Source organism: Microtus pennsylvanicus, chromosome 3, assembly GCF_037038515.1.
Source record: "Microtus pennsylvanicus isolate mMicPen1 chromosome 3, mMicPen1.hap1, whole genome shotgun sequence".
In the NCBI taxonomy this organism is placed as follows: Eukaryota; Metazoa; Chordata; class Mammalia; order Rodentia; family Cricetidae; genus Microtus; species Microtus pennsylvanicus.
The window spans coordinates 14,508,253-14,531,784 of NC_134581.1; the positions used below are offsets into that span (position 1 = coordinate 14,508,253).

The window sequence follows — 23,532 nt, forward strand, 5'->3', positions numbered from 1 at the left end:
TTTTAAATAATACAAATTCTTAGATATTTTAATTGAACATTTACAGAAAGTTTTGATAATTATGTAAATAAGTATTACCTACAAAATAAAAAAACACCTGCTGGTCAGCTCCTTAGATGACACTCAGTCTGAGGCTATATGCGCCTCAAGACTGATTATATCACCAACAACAGCCGCCTCCACCCTCAGGCCCCTTTGAAGAAGGATCCCAGGGCTAACTGGTCTTGAAGAGCATGTACAGCACAGGCAATGTGGCCATAAAGGTCGCACAGGTGACCAGAGTGCTGCAGATAGTATTTCTGTTGACTTGTGCTTCTAGCCTCTGCCCCATATCGGACAGGGCCAAGACCATGCTCCCTTGTTCCAGCAAAGAGCTGGGCAGGGTCCCATCTACTGGATCCACCGGGCCTGGATGTGCCGCAGCCTTTGCAAGCTGAACCACCCCAGCCATCTGGCTGCAAGTCTTTTCCAGGCCATCAAGCTGCTCTCGTAAACCCTCTAGGCAGGAATGGACCTGCCGGGAATGACTGAGCTGTTCTCTCATGGCAGCTGAAAGGGTTTCTATGTTCTTCCCTTGGGTAGAAGAGGACCCTGTTGGTGACCCGGAGCCCTGGCCCGGCCCAGCGTGCACCAGGCCCCTCAGATCCACCATAAGGTCCTTGAGGTCTCTCTGCTGGAGGGAGTAGCTAGAAGCCTGTTCACGGATGGCCTCCTGGAGACTGACAGGCCCTTTCTGTGCCTCCAGGAGTAAGGCCTTCAGTTCTTGTAGCCGGACACGGTTAACATAGGTGGAGCCAGCCACACCGATCAGAGCTCCGAGGACTGACCCAATGAGGGACCAGTTCTTAGTTCTCTCAGCCCTCGTGCGCTCCTTCTCATGACTCTCCCGCACAGCTGCAGAGAAGAGAGAGAACTTCTCCCGCTCTGAGTCTTCTGCACGCACGTATGCTGCTCGGAGCCTCTTCTCTTCCTGTGGGAGCAAAGTGGTGTCAGGCAGCAACCAGGAGCTTGTGACTGCAGCCAGTGGCACAGGGCCACTCCCCTGCCCCTGGCTCCACAAACACCTGCTGCCTGAAGAAGACAAAAAACACCTAGCTGGTGGTAGGAGCAGAGCTGGGAGGTGGGGGGAGTGTGAAAGGTGGCCACAAGATCTTCCCACTGGGCAGTCATGCAGAACACGTCTCTAGGAAATAAGTGGGCGGCATTCCCTGAGCCAGCACCTCCACACACTCTTCAACCATTCAGGTGTCAGTCCTTTGCTGGACTCTTCGCCCAGTACTCAGGAAAGAGCAGGCACACAGGCTCTGGAAGCCTGGGGCCATGGCCACCATAGGAGCATCTAATTAACAGTCAGGGTTAAACTCCTCCACAACCTGCTGTGCTGGGGCCTAGGACCCTGTGCAGGTGCCTGAGGGGCTCACCTGCAGCATCCGGTGCTCCACAGTGGCCAGTTCCAGGTACTGGTTGTCCTCCCTGGAGACCCGATCCAAACGGTCCCTCACCTCCTTCAGCTTAGCCTGCTGTGCCTCTAAATTCTCCCGAGCCTCTCGGACAAGGCCACGAGCCACCATGAACACTTTCTCTGCCTGCAGAGAGAACATCAGATGCCATCAGACCTTTGCCCATCCCCATCCGGGCTCAGCTTCACAGCCAACAAGGCCACAGCTGAACAGAGGTCACTGGGGTGTCACTGTGAAAGGTAGAAACAGTTCTTGGACCTTAATCCCGGCTCACTCTGGCATGCTCAACATGCAGCCATAGGCCACGCCCATGTGAAGCACTGGATTTATTCATTCAAGCAGAAATAACATGCCCCTGAGAAACTTGCAAAAAGCAAACAGTGACACAATCTTTGTCCACTAATACCAGCCAACTCCTGTCGGATGGAAACCACCACGAGGAACCAATGTTCTTATGCTGTTTCCAGTATGCTGCTGAGGCCTACAGTACCACCACCAAAGCATCACTACAGCCTCCAGCTGATGGCCCTGGAAATTCCAACTCAGCAAAGCTCACTGGTACAAACAGTATCCAAGGAGAAGAGACACCAGTGCCTAAGCCTCAGTTTCCTCCTCCCTTGCCACACTGCTCTGTATCTGGGTGGGGGCAGGTGACGGGATGTACTTCCGCTGCCACCAAGGACTTGAAAACCACAGGCGGCTCGGTCTACTTCCCAATATAATGTTTCCCAGCGCCCTCTGCCTTCACACCATAGGCAAAATCCACAAAGGACAATTTGCTGGCCTAATACAACTGGGGAGTCATAGGCTAGGGCATTTTAGCAGAGAGCAGTAGGTATAATTACAGAGAGACCTTCACCCCAGTAAAACAGACCCAGATTTTCGCATGAGAGAGTCAAATGTTTCTACCAGTGATGTTCATTTCAGAAAAGGCAAGTCTGAGCTGGTGTGGTGACCCACGCCTATAATCTCAGCTCTGAGGCAGGAAGATCACAAGTTCGCAGCCAGCTAGAATATACTGTAAGTTCCGGGCCAGACTGGACTTTGGACAAAACCCTGTCTTAGAAAGAAAAGAAGGCCAGCTGTGGTAGCACACAGCTGAAATCCCAGGCTCAGGAGGTGGACACAGGAAGATCAGGAGTTCGGCTACAGAGAGACTCCAAGGCCAGTCAAGGACACAGAAGGCCTGGTCAAACAGTGTTCACACCGTTCCCAGCTGTCATCACGTGTGCCGCTGGGAACTGTTTTGTTAAGAACCCAAGTCGTATTTCCCCAAACGAAGGCAAAGGCAAGCACCCTGGCTCCTCTCCTCACCTCGGTTACATTCCCCTGGGCCTCTCGAACTTCATTGAGTCCCACAAACTCTTCGTATCTGTCCCACCAAGCCTTGGCTGTGGAGGCCGCTTGCTGCTGAATGGTGTGGCCCAGTGTTCTTCCCAGGGCGGGGAGGCGGTGATACAACCCTAAGGCTGCGGCCTCTGGTCGCTTCTCTCTGGGCTGGTTGGGACCAGGACTGCACAGAGTCCTTGTCACAACGAGGTCCATTCCCAAGAAGCTTTTCCGTACCAGTACATGGGGCACGCCCACAATGTGCTGCATGGCAAACACGGGGCTGTACCGTGTCATTGGAGGAGCTGTGAGGAAGAGACCAGAGAGATGAGCCCCTGACCAAGAAAGGCTAGGCTTCAGGAGGGTCTCCAACGCTAGGCCTGGTGCTGAACAGACTAAATTCCGCCCGTACAGCAAGGGGAAGGCCAGGCTTTCCTATGAGTCTGCAGGAAAAAGCTCATCAGGACATCATGCCTTTGCTCTCTTCCCATGAAGCCTTAAAAACCACCTACCCTGCTGTTTGGTTGGGGGCTTCACCCCAGCCCCCTGGCATACATATATACAAGGAGTCTAAAAAATGTTTAGTTAAAAGCGTCGCCTCAACCCCTAACATCTTTATCCAAAAAATCCTGGAATGTTTGGCTGGGGGCTTCACCCCAGCTCCTGGCATAAGCCCCCCTCCCCTGGGAGTGGCTGCAGTCCAGACTCCACCTCCAAGAAAGACCACCAAATGGTGACCCCCCCACCCCCAGAGTCAAGATCACTCCCACAGGCTATTTAAGCTGCCCTCCAGAGAATGAACACATGGTCTCCCCTTTTCCCTCTCCAGTGGTCATTCCAGTTCTCCTTTCACCCCCTCTGTGTTTTTCTAGGGTGCCACCCGGGAGTGCTGGCATTTTTTTTTTTCGAGACAGGGTTTCTCTGTAGCTTTGGAGCCTGTCCTGGAACTACTTCTTGTAGACCAGGCTGACCTCGAACTCACAGAGATCCGCCTGTCTCTGCCTCCTGAGTTCTGGGATTAAAGGCATGCACCACCACTGCCCGGCATGCTGGCATTCCTAAACCTGAGCATTTTCTAATTCAGTCTAATTGGGATTATTTCATCGGGGGAGAGGTTTGTTGGTCAGAAAATACTTAACACCTCTCACCCCCCCAACTACATACATACCATCTCCTGGTCTCTGACAGGACCTAGGTGAGAATCTTGGTGCTTGCTTTTTCTGCTAATGCCAGAGAAAATCCTCAAACCTGGGTTGCCCATGCTGACAAAAAGATTAACAAAGGCCCCGTGGACTGGTCTGATGGTACAGGTTTGTAATCCTAGCTCTTTGAAGCTGATGCAGAAGGCCTGAAGTTCAAGGACAGCCTAGTCTATATAGCAAGTTGCAGGCTAGCCAGGACTACACAGTGAGACCCTGTCTCAAACAGCAATGGTAAACAAAATAATAGTAATAATAACAAAAAGTAAAGATGTGTTTTAAGGACTAGGCATATAGCACACAGAGCACTTGCCTAGCATGCCTGCAACCCTAGGTTCAATCCCCAGTCCTGCAAAAACACAAAAAAAGCTCCCTTGGGAGTGGTGGAACTAAGAACGAGGGGGAAAGTTAACTTCCAGAGTCGTTTTTTATCCAAGTCCCTCACATCTAACTTCCAGAATTACTGAGCTAGCCACTAGCTCTCCTCTGAAAGGACAATTCCAGGGAGGGAAAACCTGTTTTCCCCTGCTTTTCTTAGGTTCAGGTCACACCATCACTCTGCCCTCCCACTGACTTTTCAGGCTCCCAAGTCCCTGTCTCACATTTCCCAGCTTCCTCCCCAGCCCCAGCCACTGCTCAGCATGGCAGGCTTTTCTGCTCACTTTCAGGTTTGGGCCCTAACAACACCTACTTCCTCTGACCTGAACAGGACAGGGAGTACCCAGAGTCAGGCACTGCCCCAGCCCAAGAACAGAATGGACTCAGAACCCCAAAGGGAGGGCTAGGTTACCCAGAATCTCAGAAAAACCTGGCAGTGTCCTCTGGTCAAACCACATTAAGCCCTAAAACGCTGACCAGAGCGACATCTGGTGGCCAACCAGAGAAAGCAAAGGGAGTCGGCCACAGAAGAGGAGGAAGGGCCAAGTGGAGAACACAGAAAGGCTTCCTCAAACTGTGGCTGGGATTTTTCCTTAGTTTCAAGACATAAAACTTCTCACAGGTGGTAACTACGAGATGGCAGGATAATTTTTGATAATTTCTCCTCTATATACATACTAACTTGATCACACGGAAAGGATATATGTAAACAAACACAGGTATGGGGGGGCTTCCTCATTTACAGACCTGCTCGCAGCATCAGAGAGACTCTTGGTCCTTTTGAAAACAAAGCTGTATAGCCAGGGACACACCCTCTGGTCAAAGTAGGCTCCTGCTGAGAGCCCCAGAAGAGGGCATCTCTGTGACACTGGTTCCAAGCTGGAGCTCTACCTGAACTTTGGAGGACCATGCCCAAGGCAGCCTACAATATTCATGCCCTGGTGGTTGGGTGATCATCCTAAGCCCCAACACCAGGGCCCTCAGAACAGAGGTTACAGCCCCAGAATAGTTCTGTAAATATACTTTTCATTACAGCCAAGCACAATCCCCACTGTCCTTCCCAGCAACACTTGGTAGGAATGAGTTGGCCATTGCATTTACTGCAGCCTCACACCTCCCCCTCTATCGCCCTCCACAGCCCTCTCAGTGTTGGGGACCAAACCCAGCAGAGCCTGGCACTTGCTGGACAAGCCCTGTATCACTATACCCACAGCCGCTTCCCAGCTCTCTTGACCCCATTCTATGGTTCAGAGGTCCCCGAAATTAAGAGGCACTCAGACATCTCTGATTGCCCTACAGCCTTCAAAGTCCCCATCTCTTCCTGAGGTCACTGCTTCCTTTCAACTTCCCCCAGTCTTTCAGTCCAGCTCCTGGCTTGTCCTCCGCTGGCTGTCTGCTCTCAGTGCCCTGGAATGTCACTTATACCTGGCAGAGAGGAGCCCGAAACCTTGTTTCTGACACAGCAGCTCAAGGGGCTGCTAAGACATGAGGAGGAGCAGAGTCTCCAGTTTCCAAGTCACTTGGCATAAAGAGATCTGGCAGAAGTCAGTAAGCTCAGGCCCTCCCAACCTCCCCGCTCTTTCTTCTTTCCATAGCCATGTTCTGCTCCAACCACTTTGACACGCTAGGCATGACTTGCATGACTCTGTGCCCTGCCGTCTCCCCCAGCGACATTCTGCTTCCTCCACGAGACTATGTGGCTCATCTGTCTCCTCAATTGTCCCCTTGCAGTAAGGCCTTCCTTGACGACCTCCTTACCAGTCACCTTTCCTGCTGTCTGTATCAGTATGTATTTCCTCGCACAAACACGCACTTGGAAATAGCAGAAACTTCAAAGAGAAAAATGTCAATACTGCCAGCTTGTTGCCCTCTCTACGCCCTCCTTCCAGCCTCTCCTTGCCACCCCATCACACACTGCTTGTCTCTCAATTTCAACAACATCCATCCACAGGTGTCTTATAGGACCCTCAACCAACAAGGGAAAAATTATGCTGGCAGAGGAAAAGCTGGGAAGCTCTTGGAGTTGTCTACAACACGGAAGGTGGTCAATGCAGCTAGCAGGTAAGACAGAGATGGGTTGAGGGGGTGAGGCTGGACAGACGGACAGAGGCCATACTAAGCAAGAGCCTAAGAACCGAGTTCAGATTCTTGCCCTTTCAGATCAGGTCTCCCACTACCACCAGATGGCTGCTTGCTTCCTACCCTGCCTTCTTCATGCTTTTGTCATGTGGCTTTTTTGTTTTGCTTTGTTTTTTTCTTCAAGACAGGGTTTTTCTATAGCTTTGGAGCCTGTCCTGGAACTTGCTCTAAACACCAGGCTGGCGTCAAACTCACAGAGACCTGCCTGTCTCTGCCTCCTGAGTGCTGGGATTAAGGCGTGTGCCACCCCCACCCCCGGCCTGTCATCTGTCTCTTACCCTCACTTGCAACTGATAGTTTGCTTGTTTCTCACCAAGAAACGTGAAATGGGAGGGGACACGTCTGCAGATTCTAGCAGCCTTTCTCAGTTGTCAGTGTCTGCCCAGCCACAGCCCCTTACTGCAGTGCTGGGAGTTAAACCCAGAATCTTGCTGGGCAGGCAGTGATGGCGCGTGCCTTTAATCCCAACACTTGGGAGGCAGAGGCAGAGGCAGGCAGATCTCTGTGAGTTTGAGGCCAGCCTGGTCTACACAGTGAGTTCCAGGACAATCAGGGTTGTTCCACAGAGAAACCCTGTCTCAAATAACAAGAGAAAGAAAGAAAGAAAGAAAGAAAGAAAGAAAGAAAGAAGAAAAAAGCAAGAAAAGAATAGAAGCCAGAATTTTGCACATGCTAATCAAGCAGTGATTTAGATCTCTAGTCCTCACTTTCTCCCGCCTCTTAGGAAGAGCAACACGCAGCCTCCGACACTGCTCAGTCATTTGAGACACCTCATCTAGCAACTGCCCCGTTTCTTTGTCCCTGTGTGCCATCAGATGCTTTGACAGATTGCCAGACCCTCATCTCCACTGTTCTCCTCCTATTTAAACCCTCTCTGCAATGGCCTTTGCGCCCACCCTTGTCCAGATATGTATCTGCTCAAATGTCACCTGTTTCTTGTAGATCACCTCCTCCACTAAATATGATGGCCAGTCCTGGATCCTCATGGCATTTGCCCTTCATCGGCCTGTGCCTTGTGAGAGCTACCTCTTCATTCAAAAGCCACTTCAATTGGCTTCACTTGTCCTCATCTCCCTAAATGGCCAGACACAGTGCTCAGGTTCCTCTTGCATACAGTTTTCTGGATTTACAAATGCTAGAGGGGGCTGAGACGGCTCAGTGGTGAAGAGAGCGTTCTGGTCTTGCAGAGGAGACAAATTTGGTTCCCAGTATGCAGATGGGTGCTTGCCACCACCTGTGACTCCAACTATAGGGAGTCATTGCCCTCTTCTGGCCTCCATGGGCACATACATTTATGTGCACATTACTCCAGACAGACACATATATGTACATGTGATTAAAATAAAATATGAGGGCTAGGAGTAGTGGTACAAGCCTTTAATCCTAGCACCCAAGAAGCAGAGGCAGGCAGATCTCTATGAGTTCAAGGCCAGCCTGGTCTACATAGTAAGTTCCAGGTCAGCCAAGGATACAGAGATGCTGTCTCAAAAATAAATAAATAAAAAGCTAGGCATACAACTTTAACCCCAGCACTCGGGAGGTAGAGGCAGCCATATCTCTATGAGTTTGAGACCAGCCTGATCTACAGAGGGAGTTCCAGAACAGCAAGGACTACACAGGGAAACCCTGTCTTGAAAAACAAAAAACGAACAATAATAATATATATCACACATATATAATATTATATTACACACATATATAATAGAGCATATTTTTAAATAATTTACATTATAATTGGGTATGACACACGTCTTTAATCCAAGCACACATAAGGCAGAAGCAGGCAGATCTTTGTGTGCTCTAGACTAATCCAGACTACACGGTTAGCCCCGGTCTCAAAAACAAACTCAAAAAACTGGTTTTGGGGTTGGACAGAAGCCTCAGGGGTTAAGGATGATTGCTACTCTTTTAGAGGTCCAGGGCTTAGTTCCCGGGACCTGTATCACATGGCTCACAATCACCTGTAATTCCAGCTCTAGGGGCTCCGACTCCCTTTTCTGGCTTCCAAAGGCACTGCATGCATGTGGTACATGGATGGACAAGCAGGCACACACACATACCAATAAAAATTAAAAATCTATTAATGAACCAAAACAAAATGCTACAAGGCTAGGGATGTAGGTAGGGGGTACAATATTTCCCTCGCATGGGGGAAGTGCTGGGCTACATCCCCAGTGTTGGAGAAGAATGCAAAAGCATTCCTCATACTCAAAACGATGCTCATACCCACCATCCCAACTCTCGGGAGGCTGACAGGCAGGCGGACTTCCAAGTCCCAGGCTAGTCCAGTCTACACAGTAAATCTGTTTCTTTTCTTTCTTCTTCTTCCCCCCCACCCCACTCCAGTTTGTTGAGACAGGATTTTTCTGTGTAGCCCTGGCTGTCCTAGAACTCACAGAGATCCTCCTGCCTCTGCTTCCTAAGTGCTGGGATTAAAGTTGTGTGCCACCACTGCCCAGGGAGTCTCTGTTTCAAACCCCAGAGAGAGCAAGAGTAAATGCTTCTATCATTGGTTGTAGTAATATTTGCATAATCTTTCATGCATTAAAAAAAATCACTGAATTGTACAAATTAGGTAGCTGAGTTATACAGTTATATAGTGAGTTTTAGATCAGTAAAGCTGTATTAAAGAATAATAACTGACTATCTTGAAAAACAAGAAGAAGAAGAAGAAGAAGAAGAAGAAGAAGAAGAAGAAGAAGAAGAAGAAGAAGAACAAGAACAAGAAGAACAAGAACAAGAACAAGAACTGGGCTGGAGAGATGGTTAAGAGGGAATATAAGCTAGAGTTTGGTTCCTAGCACTCACACTGGGCAGCTCGCAACTGCCTGTAACTCCAAGTCTGGGGTACCTGATGGCTCTAGCTTCTGAGCGCTCTCTTGCTTGCTCACTCTCTTTTACACACACACACACACACACTCATAATTAAAATTAATATTTTTTCCAAAAGCTGGGAGTATAGTTGTCTAACATGTGTAAGACCCTCGTGCACACCCCCCACATCTGTGACTTCTTCAGTCAAGACTTTTTCTCCAGATTCTATATTACCTAAATGTCCAGCCCATATCACTGCTTGAAAATCTAATCTAACTTTATCTACCAAACTGCTTTTGCCATGCTCTTCTCCACCATGGTTTACGGTAATTCACGTACAAATGCTAGACTGACAACCTCACATAACCCTAGACCCTCCGTTTTCTCTCTGATCTCAATCCATTCCATTAGCAAAATTCCACTGACTTTCTAAAACCAGGTGCCCGTCCCTTCTAGCTCTGCCAGGGCTACAAAGTGGTTTCAATGACCAACACTCTGCGGCTGGACTATCTCTGCTGGGCTTCTGCCTCTCTACTCCAGTCTCTGAGGTCAGCTATCAACAAACAGCCAGTGGTCTTTTTAGATGCCGGCAATCTCAGGTCTCTGCTTAAATTCTTCAACAGTCCCATGTTTCTTTCAAGGCAAAAGTCAAAGTCTTCACAGCTTACAGGGGATCCGACTCATTCCTCTGACTGCACTTCCCACTAGGGTCTCTTTTCTCCCTCCCTTCAGTCATGAAGGACTGGACGCGAGAGGCAAGCCCTCACCTCAGGGTCTTGGTACTGGCTCACTTAGAGGTGGCTCCGTGGCCTTCGTCAAGTCCTGCTCAAATAGTCCATGAAGTCACCCTATCAAAAACGAACATTCTACCCCCGCCCCAGGGAATATTCCATAACCACTTTCTTTGCGTCTTTTTTCTCCCTAGACAGGTCACATATAATATGTGATACATAGTTTACTTATTTGCTTTGCTCTAGGTTTACCTTGCTACAATGTCAGCTTTGCTGAATCGCCCAGTCCAGAGTACTGTCTATATAGTACACAGTCAACAAGAACAATGTCAGTCCAGAGTACTGTCTATATAGTACACAGTCAACAAGAATGAACTAGAAGAAGAATTTGCAAACGGTTACACTCATTATTTCATAAAGTCCAAACTTCTTCCGCGGCTTCCGAAGCTGAGGACCAGGTGAAATTGGCCATGGCCATCTCCCATTCTCTATCGTTCCAGCCAGCTGTGCTTTCCTGGGTTCCGGAAAGGAGCTTCGCACGCGCCTGCCCCTCTACCTGCACCACGTTCTTTCTGTGCTTGATGACAGGCCTTATAGCCATACGCCCCCCAGCCCCCCCCCCCCGAGGTTTCGGATCGTCCTTCCGCCTCGTACCTTAAGAGCCTAAGCCTATTAGGCTCCAGCGGTAAGGCCCGCGGCTGCCACTCAAATGACCTCTGACCGGGTAGCTCCCTCCCCTGGAGAGCGCGTCCTTTAAAAGACGTGAGGGTAACTTCCTGCTTAGAAGCCAATCAGCGAGCCCGCCGCGCGGCATAGGCGCCAGTAGTAAGCTCCGTTTCCGGCTTAGGATCAGGGTCTGGAGAAGGGGGTGTCTGGAGGCGCCATGTCTGGCCGGGAAGGTAAGGCTGTTTGGGGTCTGGGGGACGGATGGACGGGTAAGAACGAATAGGGCGGTGGATGGCGGGGATGGGCCGAGCATGCTCGTGTCGCCCACAGGTGGCAAAAAGAAGCCCCTGAAACAGCCCAAGAAGCAGGCCAAGGAAATGGACGAGGTGAGGACGGGAGCGGAGGCGCGGGCGGGCGCTGAGGGAGTGGGCGACTGGCCTGGAGTGAACCTGCTCTGCCTCTCCGCAGGAAGATAAGGCTTTCAAGCAGAAACAAAAAGAGGAGCAGAAGAAACTCGAGGAGCTAAAAGCCAAGGCCGCGGGGAAGGGACCCCTGGGTAAGTGAGGGTGAAGCGCAGCTCTGAGAGACAAATGCTCAGAGCCAGTGTAGGTACGAGGGCCAAACAGGTCTTCTGTTCCTGGGGTCCTTGGTGAAATTGCGGGACCCTCGTGTCCACGCTGGCCAAATCCCCGGCCTGTCTTGGCTTTGCAGCAGTACGGAGGGATGGGAGTGGAAATGTGGCCAGAAAATAATATCTCTTGCCTCGTGGACACCTTGGGCTTCCAGTCCGTAGGGAAGCTACAGAAATGGAAACACGAAAAGGTACTCCGAACAGAGGCATATAGCTACACTTTTGAATATCGTCCAGTTTCTGGCTTCTTTATAGTTTGTTACATTATAACGTAGAACTTTTACTTGCTGCTTACATATCTGTAATGTTGAGTCCTGAGTCACCTTTGGGTGTGTCTAGACTAAAAGATAAAAGTCCACGGATCTTAATATGTATTTTGCTCTGCGTGCTATTTTGTGTTTATTTGTGACTATGCCGGGAAACAGTGTCCTATGCCCCACGTTTCTCACTCTACCTTGCTAACCCAATCTTCCCCATGGTTCTGCCTCTTAGGAGTGAATTACAGGCCCAGCAGTCCTAATTCTGCATTTAAAAAAACCTATTTATTTTTGTGTTTTCTGTGTATGTTTTTCATGCATATCCCTGTACCATGTGTGTGCAGTGCCCTGAGAGACCAGACAAGGGTATCAGATCTCAGATGGTTGTGACCTGGGAATCAAACCCAGGTCCCCTGGGAGAGCAGCCAGCACTCTTAACTGCTGAGCTGTCACTCTAATCCCATTTTTTGTTACTTTGTTTTTTAATTGCTTTGCCTCTTCTTATTCTTTTTTATTGCAGTACCTCATGCATGCTAGACAAGACCTACACCGTCATTATTATTTGAGACATGTTTTTGCTAATTTTCTCAGGCTGGCCTTGAATTTATGATTGTCCTGCCTTCATCTCCTAGATAGCTGAGGTTGGAGTTTGTGCCACCAGCCTGGCTTTGTGTACATTGTAAAAGCACTATTTTGCATTTTCTAACTAGTGCTGATTCTGCCTGGTATCAGTGTGGCATATACTGGAAACTGTCACCCCAAGACCTATTACAGTAGGCCTGATCTCTTGTTATCCACATGGCAATGAAGTCAGATACCTGGTGCCTTCCTTTTATCTGTGTTTATGTTAAAAAGGTTCAAACCTTGAAGACCTATACAGATTGAGCATTTATAATCTGTAAATCCAAAATGCTCCACATCTGAAACCTTGTTAGAAGTAGAAAATCTACTCCTGACCTTGGGTGATGAGCTGCAGTCAGAATGCTGAGGAAATGGAAGTGTTATTACATTAACTTCACACTATATGCATTGGATGTGGGGGTGGAAGTGTTATTACATTAACTTCAGACTATATGCATTGCATGTGGGGGTGGAAGTGTTATATTACATTAACTTCAAACTATATGCATTGGCTGTGTGTGAAGCATAAATGAGCATTGTGTTCATAATTGGGTCCCATCCCTGAAATGTGTATGTGCAAAAGTCCCCCAAGCCCTAAACTCTTTTGGTCCCAGGAATTTCTGATAGGGAAATCCAACTGGTAATACTTCTTATTGAACACCATCTATTTTGGGCTTGCTTCCTGTTTGTTTTAAACAAGGTCTCCTGGTATGACATGAGCTTGCCTTGAATTCCTTATCCTGCTACCTTGTCCTCAGAATGCTGGGATGTGACTCTGTGCCTAACTTTATCGAAAGATTTATCATAGTTCTTTTACACCCTCATCCTTTTTTTCCCCCTCAAGACAGGGTTTCTCTATAGTCTTGGCTGTCCTAGAACTCACTATGTAGACGAGGCTAGCCTCATTCACAGAGATCCACCTGCCTCTGCTTCTCGAATGCTGGAATTAAAAGCGTGTGCCATCACTGCTCCGCTGCACCTTCATCCTTATGTTAGGCATAATTAATTGTACAAACATTTCACTAATTATATACTTAGTACCAAATGTAGTAGCTTTCATTTTGTTTTGTTTTGTTTTGAGACAGGGTTTCTGTGTGTATCAGCCCTGACTGTTCTGGAACTTGCATTTTAGACCAGGCTAGCCTCAAGCTCACAAGAGATCTGCCTGCTTCCACCTCCTGAGTGCTGTGATTAAAAGTGTGCGCCACCACTGCCTGGCTTTGGAGTGGTATTTTTAAATTGAAGGCACAAAAAGCCAGTCCAGGAATATAAAATGGGATATAGTGTGTTGTAGTGTGGCAGTTAAGAATATGCAGTTTTTCCTGATGGCGGTGACTTGGCAAGCTCTGGGTCAGTGAGATAAACCACTAGGTTGATGGGGAATACAACCTAGGGTGAGCTTCTGGCCACAAATGCAGGCACATAAAATGTGAAAGGGAAAAAAGTATGCAGTTAGAAGTTAGGCTTCTTAGGTAGAGCCCTGGCATGGTGGTGTATACCACTAATCCTAACACCTGGGGAGGCTGAGAGAGACCTAGGCAGAAAGATGAATTTTTTGAGATAGGGTTTCTCAACATGTGGGTCACAATCCCTTGGGGTCAAGCCACTTTCACATGGGTTGCCTAAGACCATTTGAAAACACCGATATTTGGATTATGATTCATAACAGTAGCAAAATTACAGTTATAAAGTGGCAACAAAAACCATTCTGTGGCTGGGGGTCATCACAACATGAAGAATTGTATTAAAAGGTTGCAGGTTTATGAAGGCTGGAAATCACTGCTATCTATAGTCCTGACTGCTGGAACTCAGTATGTAGACCAGGCTGGCCTCAGACTCGCCCCTGCCTCCCAAGTGCTGGGGCTAATCACATGTACCACCATACCTGATTAAAACCTTTTTTTCAGGCCGGGCGGTGGTGGCGCACGCCTTTAATCCCAGCACTTGGGAGGCAGAGGCAGGCGGATCTCTGTGAGTTCGAGACCAGCCTGGTCCACAAGAGCTAGTTCCAGGACAGGCTCCAAAACCACAGAGAAACCCTGTCTCGAAAAACCAAAAAAAAAAAAAAAAGAATAAAACCTTTTTTTCATACAGTATACGTTTGTTGGTGGAGACTGCTCATTTGTTCCCGGCCTCCCAGACCCGAAATAATCACATAGAAACTATATTATTTGCAATACTGTTTGGCCAGTAGCTTAAGTGTATTTCTAGCTAGCTCTTACATCTTAAATTAGCCCATTTCTATTATTTTATATTTTACCACGAGGCTCATGGTTTACTGGCAAGGTTCTGGCACATCTGTCTCCTGCGGTGGCTACGTGGAGTCTTTCTGACTCTGCCTACTTTCTCCTCTATCTCTGCTTGGAATTCCTGCCTTGTTCTCATCTACCCTGTGATAGATCCAAGGAAGCTTCTTTATTAGCCAATGGTATACAGGGGGAACCTACATCATATTTTGATCATGTTTTCTCCTCCCCCAGCTCTTTCCAGATCTTCTCCACCTCCCTACACACCAACTTCTGTGTTCTTTCTCTGTTTTAAGAAGGAGAAGAAAATCAAAACAAAAAACCAGTGGGGGGAGCCCACAAAAAAAAGGAGAGTGAATTCGAAGCCCACCCTTACTGTTTTAAGACTTTACTGTAAACAAAAAATAAAACACTTTAAAAACAGAAAAGACAAACCACCAGATGAGAATTGAGGCTTCTCACATACTAGTTTATAACCTTGAAGTCACCAAACATCCAGAACTACTTATCTGTAACGTGGGTTGCTGTGAGGAGCATTAATAAGCCAATCTGAAGGACACAATAGTATAGAGAGTAGTCCGCAGCTCTTGAGTCATGGCCCCTGCCTCAGCTATGCTCTGTCTTTGTAGGAGAGATGGTGTTGATGAAGGAATTGTGCGTGTTTGTGTCATAGCAAATACCCAGCACAAGAGCCAGGTATTACCAGGACCCTTGAGGCTTTTTAGTCACAAGTATATTTTTCCCTGATTGACTTTTCTTTTTGCAGCCACAGGTGGAATTAAGAAATCTGGCAAAAAGTAAGCTGTTCCTCATATCTGAGATGATGGTGACCCTCTTCCATTCCTATTTAAACATCTGGATTCCCTGCCATAACATCTTTGCCATCTACAGCTAGGATGAAGTGTTATCCTGGAGCCTGTTAAACATCTGGATCCCCTACTATAACATCATTGCCACCTATAGTTAAAATGAAGTGTTATCCTGGAGCCTGTTGTACATTGTAATAAACTTTTGTAAAAAAAATAATAATAATAAAATAAATAATACAATGGCTCATTGTCTTTAGTGTTCAGCAGTCCCTACCTCAGCTGTGAATTGAAAGCGAACCCAGTTTGGAATCCTGTCAGAGCCTGCTGTTTTGTCTTTGTTGTACTCTGATTTCTATATCACTTTGAATTAAACCAACTCATTCAAGGGCTATCATTCTTGTGTGGTTCTTTATCTGATGGTATGCTTTCTCAGAGACTAGTAAAAGAAGTATACTTTATAAAGAAAATCACCTGTCTTTCATGATATTGAAGTTGCCATGTGTTCATGTGTTTAAAGCAAACTGCAATTCAGGCAGAGACAAGGGATCTCTGGAGCAAGCTGGACAGCTAGCTAGCCATATAGGTAAGCTCTGAGTTCAGTTGAGATACCCTGCCTCAATGAATAAGACTCCCAAGCCTGGGCTTCAACATGCAAAGGAGGAAAAGCTGATCTTGTTAAACTTCAACTCATAATTGTTTTTCGTTGGCTTAACAATCTTCAGTACTTAAAAAGAGAAGCCAAAGTTCTTAAAATCAGGCTCTAAGGCAGTTCTCAACTTTTCTAAGACTATAATCCCTTAATACAGTTCTTGTGGTAACCCCCAATCAAAATTCTTTTAATTGCTACTTAGTAACTAATTTTGCTACTGTTATGAATCGCAATGTAAATATATGTGACCCTCAAAAGGGTGACAAACCGCCACTGTTGCTCTAAGTGGTCTGGACACCATTCCTTGCCTTCTGATTTCTACTATTCACCCTCTAGTCCATTTGCAGCCACAGTAGTCTGGGGTAAAGACAAACCTCACTTGGTTGGTTTTGGTTTTGTTTTTTTTTTTTTTTTTTTTTTTTTTGTTGTTGTTGCTTGCTTTTGGTTTTGTTTTCCGAGACAGGGTTTCTCTGTGTAGCTTTGGAGCCTGTTCTGAAACTTGCTCTGTAGACCAGGCTGCCTCGAACTCACAGAGATTCACCTGTCTCTGCCTCCCCAGTGCTGGGATTAAAGGCTTGCATCACCACTGCAAGGCTCTCGCTGTGTTTATTGTTTGCTTGCTAGGTTGCACCCCATAGAGCCCTGGCTGTCCTATGGAGACCCGGCCTGTCTCCCAAGTACTGGGATTAAAGGCATGAGGCACTAATGCCCAGCTCTGTTTTCTGTTTGTTTTTGTTAGTGGCTAAAGAATACACAATAGGGCTGGAGAGATGGCTCAGAGGTTAAGAGCATTGCCTGCTCTTCCAAAGGTCCTGAGTTCAATTCCCAGCAACCACATGGTGGCTCACAACCATCTGTAATGGGGTCTGGTGCCCTCTTCTGGCCTGCAGGCATACACAGACAGAATATTGTATACATAATAATTTTTTTTTTTTTTTGCTTTTTTGAGACAGGGTTTCTCTGTGGTTTTGGAGCCTGTCCTGGAACTAGCTCTTGTAGACCAGGCTGGTCTCAAACTCACAGAGATCTGCCTGTCTCTGCCTCCCAGGGGATGGGATTAAAGGCGTGCGCCACCACCGCCCGGCCACATAAATAAATATTTAAAAAAAAAAAGAATACACAATAGCAAGCACACACAAAGAGATCCTTGCAAAGCAGTGAGGAAGCCCAAGCCCTTCACTGTGTCACCAACTCGATTCCTTAGTCTTACCTTTAGAAAATCCTAACTCCTTGGGAAACTGAGGCAGGAGGATCACAACTTGAAGGCATGACTGAGTAACAGTCAAAAAATGTAAAAAATGGGGCTAGGGATGTAGCTCATGTGAAGAGCCCTAGTTTTCAGACTCCAGTTCTGGAAAAAATTAGTGACTTCCCTGATTATACTCTGTAAAGCGGTAGTTCTTACCAGATGTTATCTGCCACCAAACACTAAGTAAAAAACTCTGGACTAGAAACCAATCTTGTTTGGGAAGGAGGGAGTTGAGATAGGGTCTAATCACAGACTGGCCTGGAACTTGGTCCGTATAGACTAGGAGGGCCTTAACTAAAATCTTTCTGCCTCAGCTGGGATGATAGGTTGGTGCCATCATGCCCAGAAATATTTTAGGGGAGACCGGATGCCAGAAATCAAATCCAGAGCCTTGAATATTCTAAGCAAATAACTTTAACACTGTCCAAACCCCATATATATTTCCTGAAAAACCTAATTGAGAGGCACAAGACTTACTTTCCCTCTAGGCCATTTATACAACTGGGAATAGTAATAAACCTTCCCTGAGGATATCTTTTTTTTTTTATGAGACAGGATCTTATTAAGTAGCTCAGGCAGACCCTGAATTTGTGATTTCCCCAGCCCAAGCCTCCTGAGCAGTTGGAATTACAGGCATGCCCAGCTCACACACCTGTAATCCCAGCACTCGGTCAGTTGATGCAAGAGAATCAGAAACCAACTTGGGGACTGGAGAGATGGCTCAGCAGTTAATAGCACTGGCTGTTCTAGAGGGCCAGGGTTCAATTCCCAGCACCCACATGGTGACTCACTATAATTCTAGTTCCAGGGGAGCTGATGCCCTCGTCTGGCCTCTGACATACATGTAAGCGAAACACTCATACACATAAAAAACAGCACCTTCTTTGAGCTTTAGGACCATGGAGTCTTGCCAGCTGGCCCCCAGCCCCAAGCTGCTGGAAACAACAACAACAACAAGAACAACAACGAACGACAAAAACAAAAAGTCAGCAGTCATGGCTTCCTGCCCCCCAACGGAAGTTACTTCTCTTTTATTTTCTGGAATCTGATCCTACCTGACAATGAACAGTCCAGTCTCTTTTCTGAACCACAGACCTTAGTTAGTAAGACTTGGGTATTCAGTCAGGCATGGTAACTCACACCTACAATTCTAGCACTTGGCGACTGACACAGGAGGATTGGAAGTACGAGGCCATCTCAAGAAACAAAAACAGCTTGATGGTGGTTCAGGTTTATAATCCCAGCAGTCAGAGAGAAGGAAGGACATTTTGGAGTTTCAGGCCAGCTTTGGTTACATGTCAATTATATTGGAAAGCTAAGGGAAACTATTAGCAGTTGAATAAAAAAAAAAAAACTAAGGTAGTTCTAAGTGAGCCATTGCCTTCCGACCTTTGTAGGCACCAGGCATGCGTGTGGTGCACAGACATATATGCAGGCAAAACACTCATATACATAAAAAATAACAAATCTAAAAAAACAGAAGACCTAAGGCATTCTAGACCTGAGCACTCTCTGACCCGATATTTTAGCAGATTGATAGGCTCACGAGCTAAGCCTGGCACCGAGCAAGCGGAGTAGAAAAGTCTCGATCCTGTTGCTCTCCAATTCCCCCATTCCCGCTAACTGTTCCGCCCACCACTTCTGCTCACACCCAAGCAAAACCCAACTCTTTGCTCCCCTGTGAAGTTTTACCTCCTCTCTCTGCCGCAGTAACTTCCACCTGGTAGCATTGTCGAAGTTGAATATTTCTCAGTAACATCGCGCATCACCCTCTTACCCATTTTTCTTGCCAATCTCCCCTCAACCTGTTGGGCAATTCAAGGACCGCTCACAGGAAGCTTTCCTTGACTTCTTGGCCTTCATTCATCTCTATACAACCAGCGTTCGGAACATAAAGACTCTCCGAGAAATAAACGAAAGCTAACAGTCCGAGAAGTTCTCAACAGGCACACCGTTCTCGAGCTCACCCTTCCCAGACTTTTCTCAAATTCACACATACTCGAAACATTCGCTATTCTGGAAGATCTCCGCATTCAGAAGAACCGCTGCATTCCTTCTCCTCCCTGAGACAGTCTCGGGACACAGGCCAGGTGAGTCAACCGCGATGCGTGAGGTGAAATAGAGCTGACCCCTGAATGCTGCCCGTCTCGATTCAAGGCGAACTGCTTCTCGGAGGCTCAGTGTTCTACACAAGCCAGGGGGACAGTCACAGGTGCCGTTGGTCAGACGCTCCGCGATCCCGCCACACGAGTTATCCCGGTAGAGCTGCACAGCGCCCCGGCACAAGCGGCGATTTAGCGGTCCTGAGCTGAGACAGACAGGAACCTGTCAGGTGTAACAGCGCGCTCTGCTTGCGTCATCTCTCTGCGCCCGCCAGCTGACTGCTGATTGGCCGGAGGCTAGAGGGAGCGGCGGCGCGCGGGCGGTTGGGCCAGGTTGGGCTTGCCGCGGACAGGGCTGTGCTTGGCGTCCACGGACGCTGCGGGTTGAAGGAATTCATGGCTGGGACCCCCGCACCGAACAGCCACAGGAAGCAGAGCGGCGGCCCCGCGCCTCTCCCTGGCCTATCGCGGGCCTTCGAGAACCCTCCGAGCAAGCGGGCCCGGAGCGTCACTGAGACTACGGTCCCGGACCCCGAAGACCCATTCGGCGCGCACGCGGAATTCACCGCCGACGACCTAGAGGAACTCGACATCCTCGCGTCACAGGCCCTGAGCCAGTGTCCGGTCGCGCCTCGGAACCTGTCCAGTGAGTGCTTATGGGGGCGCCTTTCCCCCGGGGGTGGTGCATAACTCGTCAACGCGGTGACTTTGGCACTGGAGTCTTGCACCGCTTCCCTTTCTCTTTTTAAGACGAAGGAGCACCCCGATCTAAGGGCGATTCTGTTTCAAAAAGTCCTTCGATTTGGTGGTTAAAACAGCTGTCAAAAGGCCTCATCCACCCAGACTTGAAATACAGACAGCTAGACTGTTATTTATTTTCCTTGAAACATGACTACGACTACCTCAGGACTGTCACAACCCATGTGAGAGGATTTAGATTTTACGCAGCCCACTGTAACCCTTGGACGGCATGAGCATGGGAAGCCTCTGGCAGAGGCAAGAGATGATTTTTTTTTTTTTTTTGGTTTTTCGAGACAGGGTTTCTCTGTGGTTTTGGAGCCTGTCCTGGAACTAGCTCTTGTAGACCAGGCTGGTCTCGAACTCACAGAGATCCGCCTGCCTCTGCCTCCCAAGTGCTGGGATTAAAGGCGTGCGCCACCACCGCCCGGCTGCAAGAGATGATTATTATTCAACCAGTAATCTATGCTAGTTACCCAAACAAAGGTTCGGAGTGGCAACGGCCATAGGCAATGAACAAGAAATACCAAAACATCTTAAAATCTGTGGACTGTCAGGATTCAATGGACCGTTTGCATCTGTACTTAACACTTAAGGCATCTGAAACATAGGATTATTCCTGGAAACACGGACCCCCATCTCTCCAGCAATACTGCCAGGAAAACCAGGCACTAGAAAACGCTCATTGCTGACCAGATGTTTGATAGGGCAGTGGTTAGCACTACTCTCCATCCGGTGGCACAGGCAACTCCTCCTCTTTCCTTTACCTTAATCCATCCCTGGAGCCCCATCTCCCCCGTGGAATATATCCATTTTGTTCACCATTGCGTCTTTAAAGACTAGCAGATCCTATGCCTAGTCTACTGCAGTAAATAATATTAATGATATATTAGAGTTACAACCAGTGAAGTCTTAGCTATTAGCTGAGACTCTTAAAACTGGGTGAGGGTATAAAGGGAGAGTATCCAGATGTGCTATTTCATAAGGGTTCTTCATGAATTTATATCATGTTCTGAGACTGAAAAGTACTGATAAATATTGTCTACCGGGTCTTTCTCAATTTGTCTCTTAAGACAAGCATTTTATGACAAGGGTGGGTATATACTGAGTCCTGAAGTATATATATGAAGTATATATGGGATTTTCTTTCCAAGACAGGTTCTCACTCTATAACTAGGCTATCCTTGAACTTGAGCTCCCTGTACCTCTGCCTCCCAAGAGCTGGGATTATAGTTCTGTGCCACCATGCTCAGTTAATGGGAACTGTTTTTATACAGGTGCTGATAAGATTCGCCAATTAGATGGGTTATCAAATAGTCCTATGAGGAAAAACAGAGAAAACATTCCAGTTAAAGATAATTTTGAATTAGAAGTACTTCAGATACAATACAACGAACTTAAAGAAAAGGTATGTAACTTGTGAGGTTTCCTTCCTTGCTTATTTAGTCTAATGCTGAGAATTGAACCCAGGACTTTACACATGCTATAAACAGAACCGCTCTACAGCTAAACTATACTTCCAGCCCTAACTTGTTGTAACTTGTAGCTAATTCATTCATTTAGGTATTAAAAAGAATTGTGTAAAATATGTAAAAGTTGGGGGCTAGAGAGATGGCTCAGTGGCTAAGAGCACTGGCTGCTCTTCCGGAGGTCCTGAGTTCAATTCCCAGCAACCACATGGTGGCTCACAACCATCTGTACTGAGATCTGGCGCTCTCTTCTGGCCTTCATGTATACATGCAGGCAGGATACTTCACACATAATAAACAGTTCTTTTTAAAAAATATATATATATAAATAATATATGTGTAAACTTTAAAACAAGCATCTAGATTAATCGTCCTGAAATGAAAATATTGGGGGGAGAATGCCACCACATGCATGCAGAGGGTGTTGGATCCTCTGGAACTAGAGTTACAACTGGTTATGAGCCACCTGATGTGGTTACTGAGAAAGGAACCTATGTCCTCTGCAAGAGCAATAAGTGCTTTTAGTAGCTAAGCCATCTCTAGCCCCCATAACCTGTACCTTTATATGAGGAACACCCCATCATAGAGGTTGCTATTTCATTAGTTTTGTAAGCAATTAGATATCTTTCATATGGCCATCTGTAGATACCTCTAAGAAAATCAGGACTATAACATGGAATTTTAGTTCTGTGAAGTGTGTGACCCATAGTGTTAAATCAAAGCTGAAAGAATCTATATATAAGGGGCAAGTGTATTCTAAAACAGTTCTTGCTGAATATCAACTGGTTGGGCATAATTTACAGCTGAAATCAATGGAAGAAGAAGTCCTAATTAAGAATGGAGAAATTAAAATTTTGCGTGACTCACTGCATCAGACAGAATCCATTCTAGAAGAACAGAGAAGATCACATTTCCTTCTTGAGCAAGAGAAGACTCAAGCACTCAATGAAAAAGAAAAGGAGTTCTCTAAAAAGGTGACTCAGAACATTTGCTTTGATATGGACAGTAGTTTTGCCTATTCGCTAAATTCCATTAGAAGCAATAACCAGGCTGACTGTGGTGGTGCATCCCTTTAATCGAAGGAAGCAGAAGATGTCTATGAGCTCTAGGTCAGTTTAGTCTACATAGTGAATTCCAGGCCAGTTAAGGTTACATAGTGAGACAATGTCTCTAAAAAAAATAAACAAAATAGAAGCAATAGCCAGTGTTGCCTGGAAATATTCAATCATTGTATGTCTTAAATACTTTCTGCTCTTAATAAACGGTGTGCACCTTTCTTCCAGGATGTGCATTTGGTTTGGAAAAGGACTAAGATGAAACTCTGCTTTCCTGTGGTTGTTAGTCGTGGCAGGAATAAATCACTAGCTTAGAGTGTTTAGGAATAGGCTTGAATTAGGGTTCTTTGTTAGATAAGAAATTCAGTTACTCAACTTACCAAAAAGGAAATATATGAGCACCATGTCCAAAGTCTAGGAAGACAGGGATGTTCTATGGCTTACCAGGATATGTTTTGGGTCTCTGTTAAAGAGACCTTCTGCTCTCTCAGTAGTGTGTTCTGACTCCCAGGCTCATGAACATACATTTCAAAACTCCAGAGTACAATTAAGACTTGGGCTTTCTCAGCCAGGCATGGTAAATACATGTTTGTAATGCTAGCACTTGGGAGGCTGGAACAACAGTGTTACCATAAGTCCAAGGACAGCCTGGACTACATAGTAAGACCCTGTTTCAAAAAGAAAAAAAGAAGAAGAAGAAGAAAGGCTGAGGTTCCCTATCTCTAACTTAAGATTTTTTAAAAAGCAAATGACTGGCATTAAGCCAGGTACCTGTTTCCAGATTAGCTATAAAAGCAAAGGATAACTATCATTTAAATCCCAGCCAGAGGTAGGAAAGGAAGGTTGTGTTCTGCAAAGAAAATGATTGGTGTCCAGTATCTACCACCACTTTCCTTCAGAACATCTTTGTTCCCCCTTTTTACTGTGTAAGGGAGCAGTGAGGTGGACAGTAACAAGTAGTGTCTGCCTCCATTACTTCCTTTAGCAAAT

The 23,532-nt window shown here is 46.8% G+C and overlaps 2 protein-coding genes across 10 annotated transcripts in view; one reads left to right on the forward strand and one right to left on the reverse strand.

Moving 5' to 3' along the window:
* On the reverse strand, positions 1 to 19,522 carry Ccdc51 (coiled-coil domain containing 51). Of its 5 annotated transcripts, none has more exons than XM_075964505.1 (4): positions 18,871 to 19,522; positions 2,775 to 3,094; positions 1,422 to 1,586; positions 1 to 970 (listed from the first exon to the last, which is right to left on the reverse strand). In XM_075964505.1, the coding sequence occupies exons 1-4, from the start codon at positions 18,935 to 18,937 to the stop codon at positions 215 to 217; spliced, it is 1,308 nt and encodes a 435-aa protein (XP_075820620.1). In that variant the 5' UTR covers positions 18,938 to 19,522; the 3' UTR covers positions 1 to 214. The 5 variants fall into 5 exon arrangements, with proteins under 5 accessions (XP_075820620.1, XP_075820621.1, XP_075820622.1 ...); XM_075964506.1 differs by having other exon boundaries at positions 19,178 to 19,464; XM_075964507.1 differs by lacking the exon at positions 18,871 to 19,522 and adding an exon at positions 10,705 to 10,794.
* Atrip (ATR interacting protein) overlaps positions 10,823 to 23,532 on the forward strand; it is a 24,591-nt gene continuing 11,881 nt past the window's right edge. For 2 of the 5 annotated variants that reach the window (XM_075964494.1, XM_075964492.1), the window contains exons 1-3: positions 19,563 to 19,926; positions 21,296 to 21,426; positions 22,291 to 22,461. In XM_075964494.1, the coding sequence (XP_075820609.1) occupies positions 19,677 to 19,926; positions 21,296 to 21,426; positions 22,291 to 22,461 (552 nt within the window). In that variant the 5' untranslated portion in view covers positions 19,563 to 19,676. Of the gene's footprint in view, positions 10,950 to 11,046; positions 11,103 to 11,184; positions 11,273 to 19,562; positions 19,927 to 21,295; positions 21,427 to 22,290; positions 22,462 to 23,532 lie in introns of those variants that run through there. The other 3 variants (XM_075964495.1, XM_075964493.1, XM_075964496.1) reach the window with 2 other exon arrangements.

Bases quoted from the DNA above. Each gene is read 5' to 3' on its own strand.
- Ccdc51 (XM_075964505.1), bottom strand. From the start codon at position 18,937: ATGTTACTGAGAAATATTCAACTTCGACAATGCTACCAGGTGGAAGTT. The intron at 3,095-18,870 runs GTAAAACTTCAC...TCTTCCTCACAG, and splicing joins TACTGCGGCAGAGAGAGGAG to CTCCTCCAATGACACGGTAC. The intron at 971-1,421 runs GTGAGCCCCTCA...TTGCTCCCACAG, and splicing joins TGGAGCACCGGATGCTGCAG to GAAGAGAAGAGGCTCCGAGC.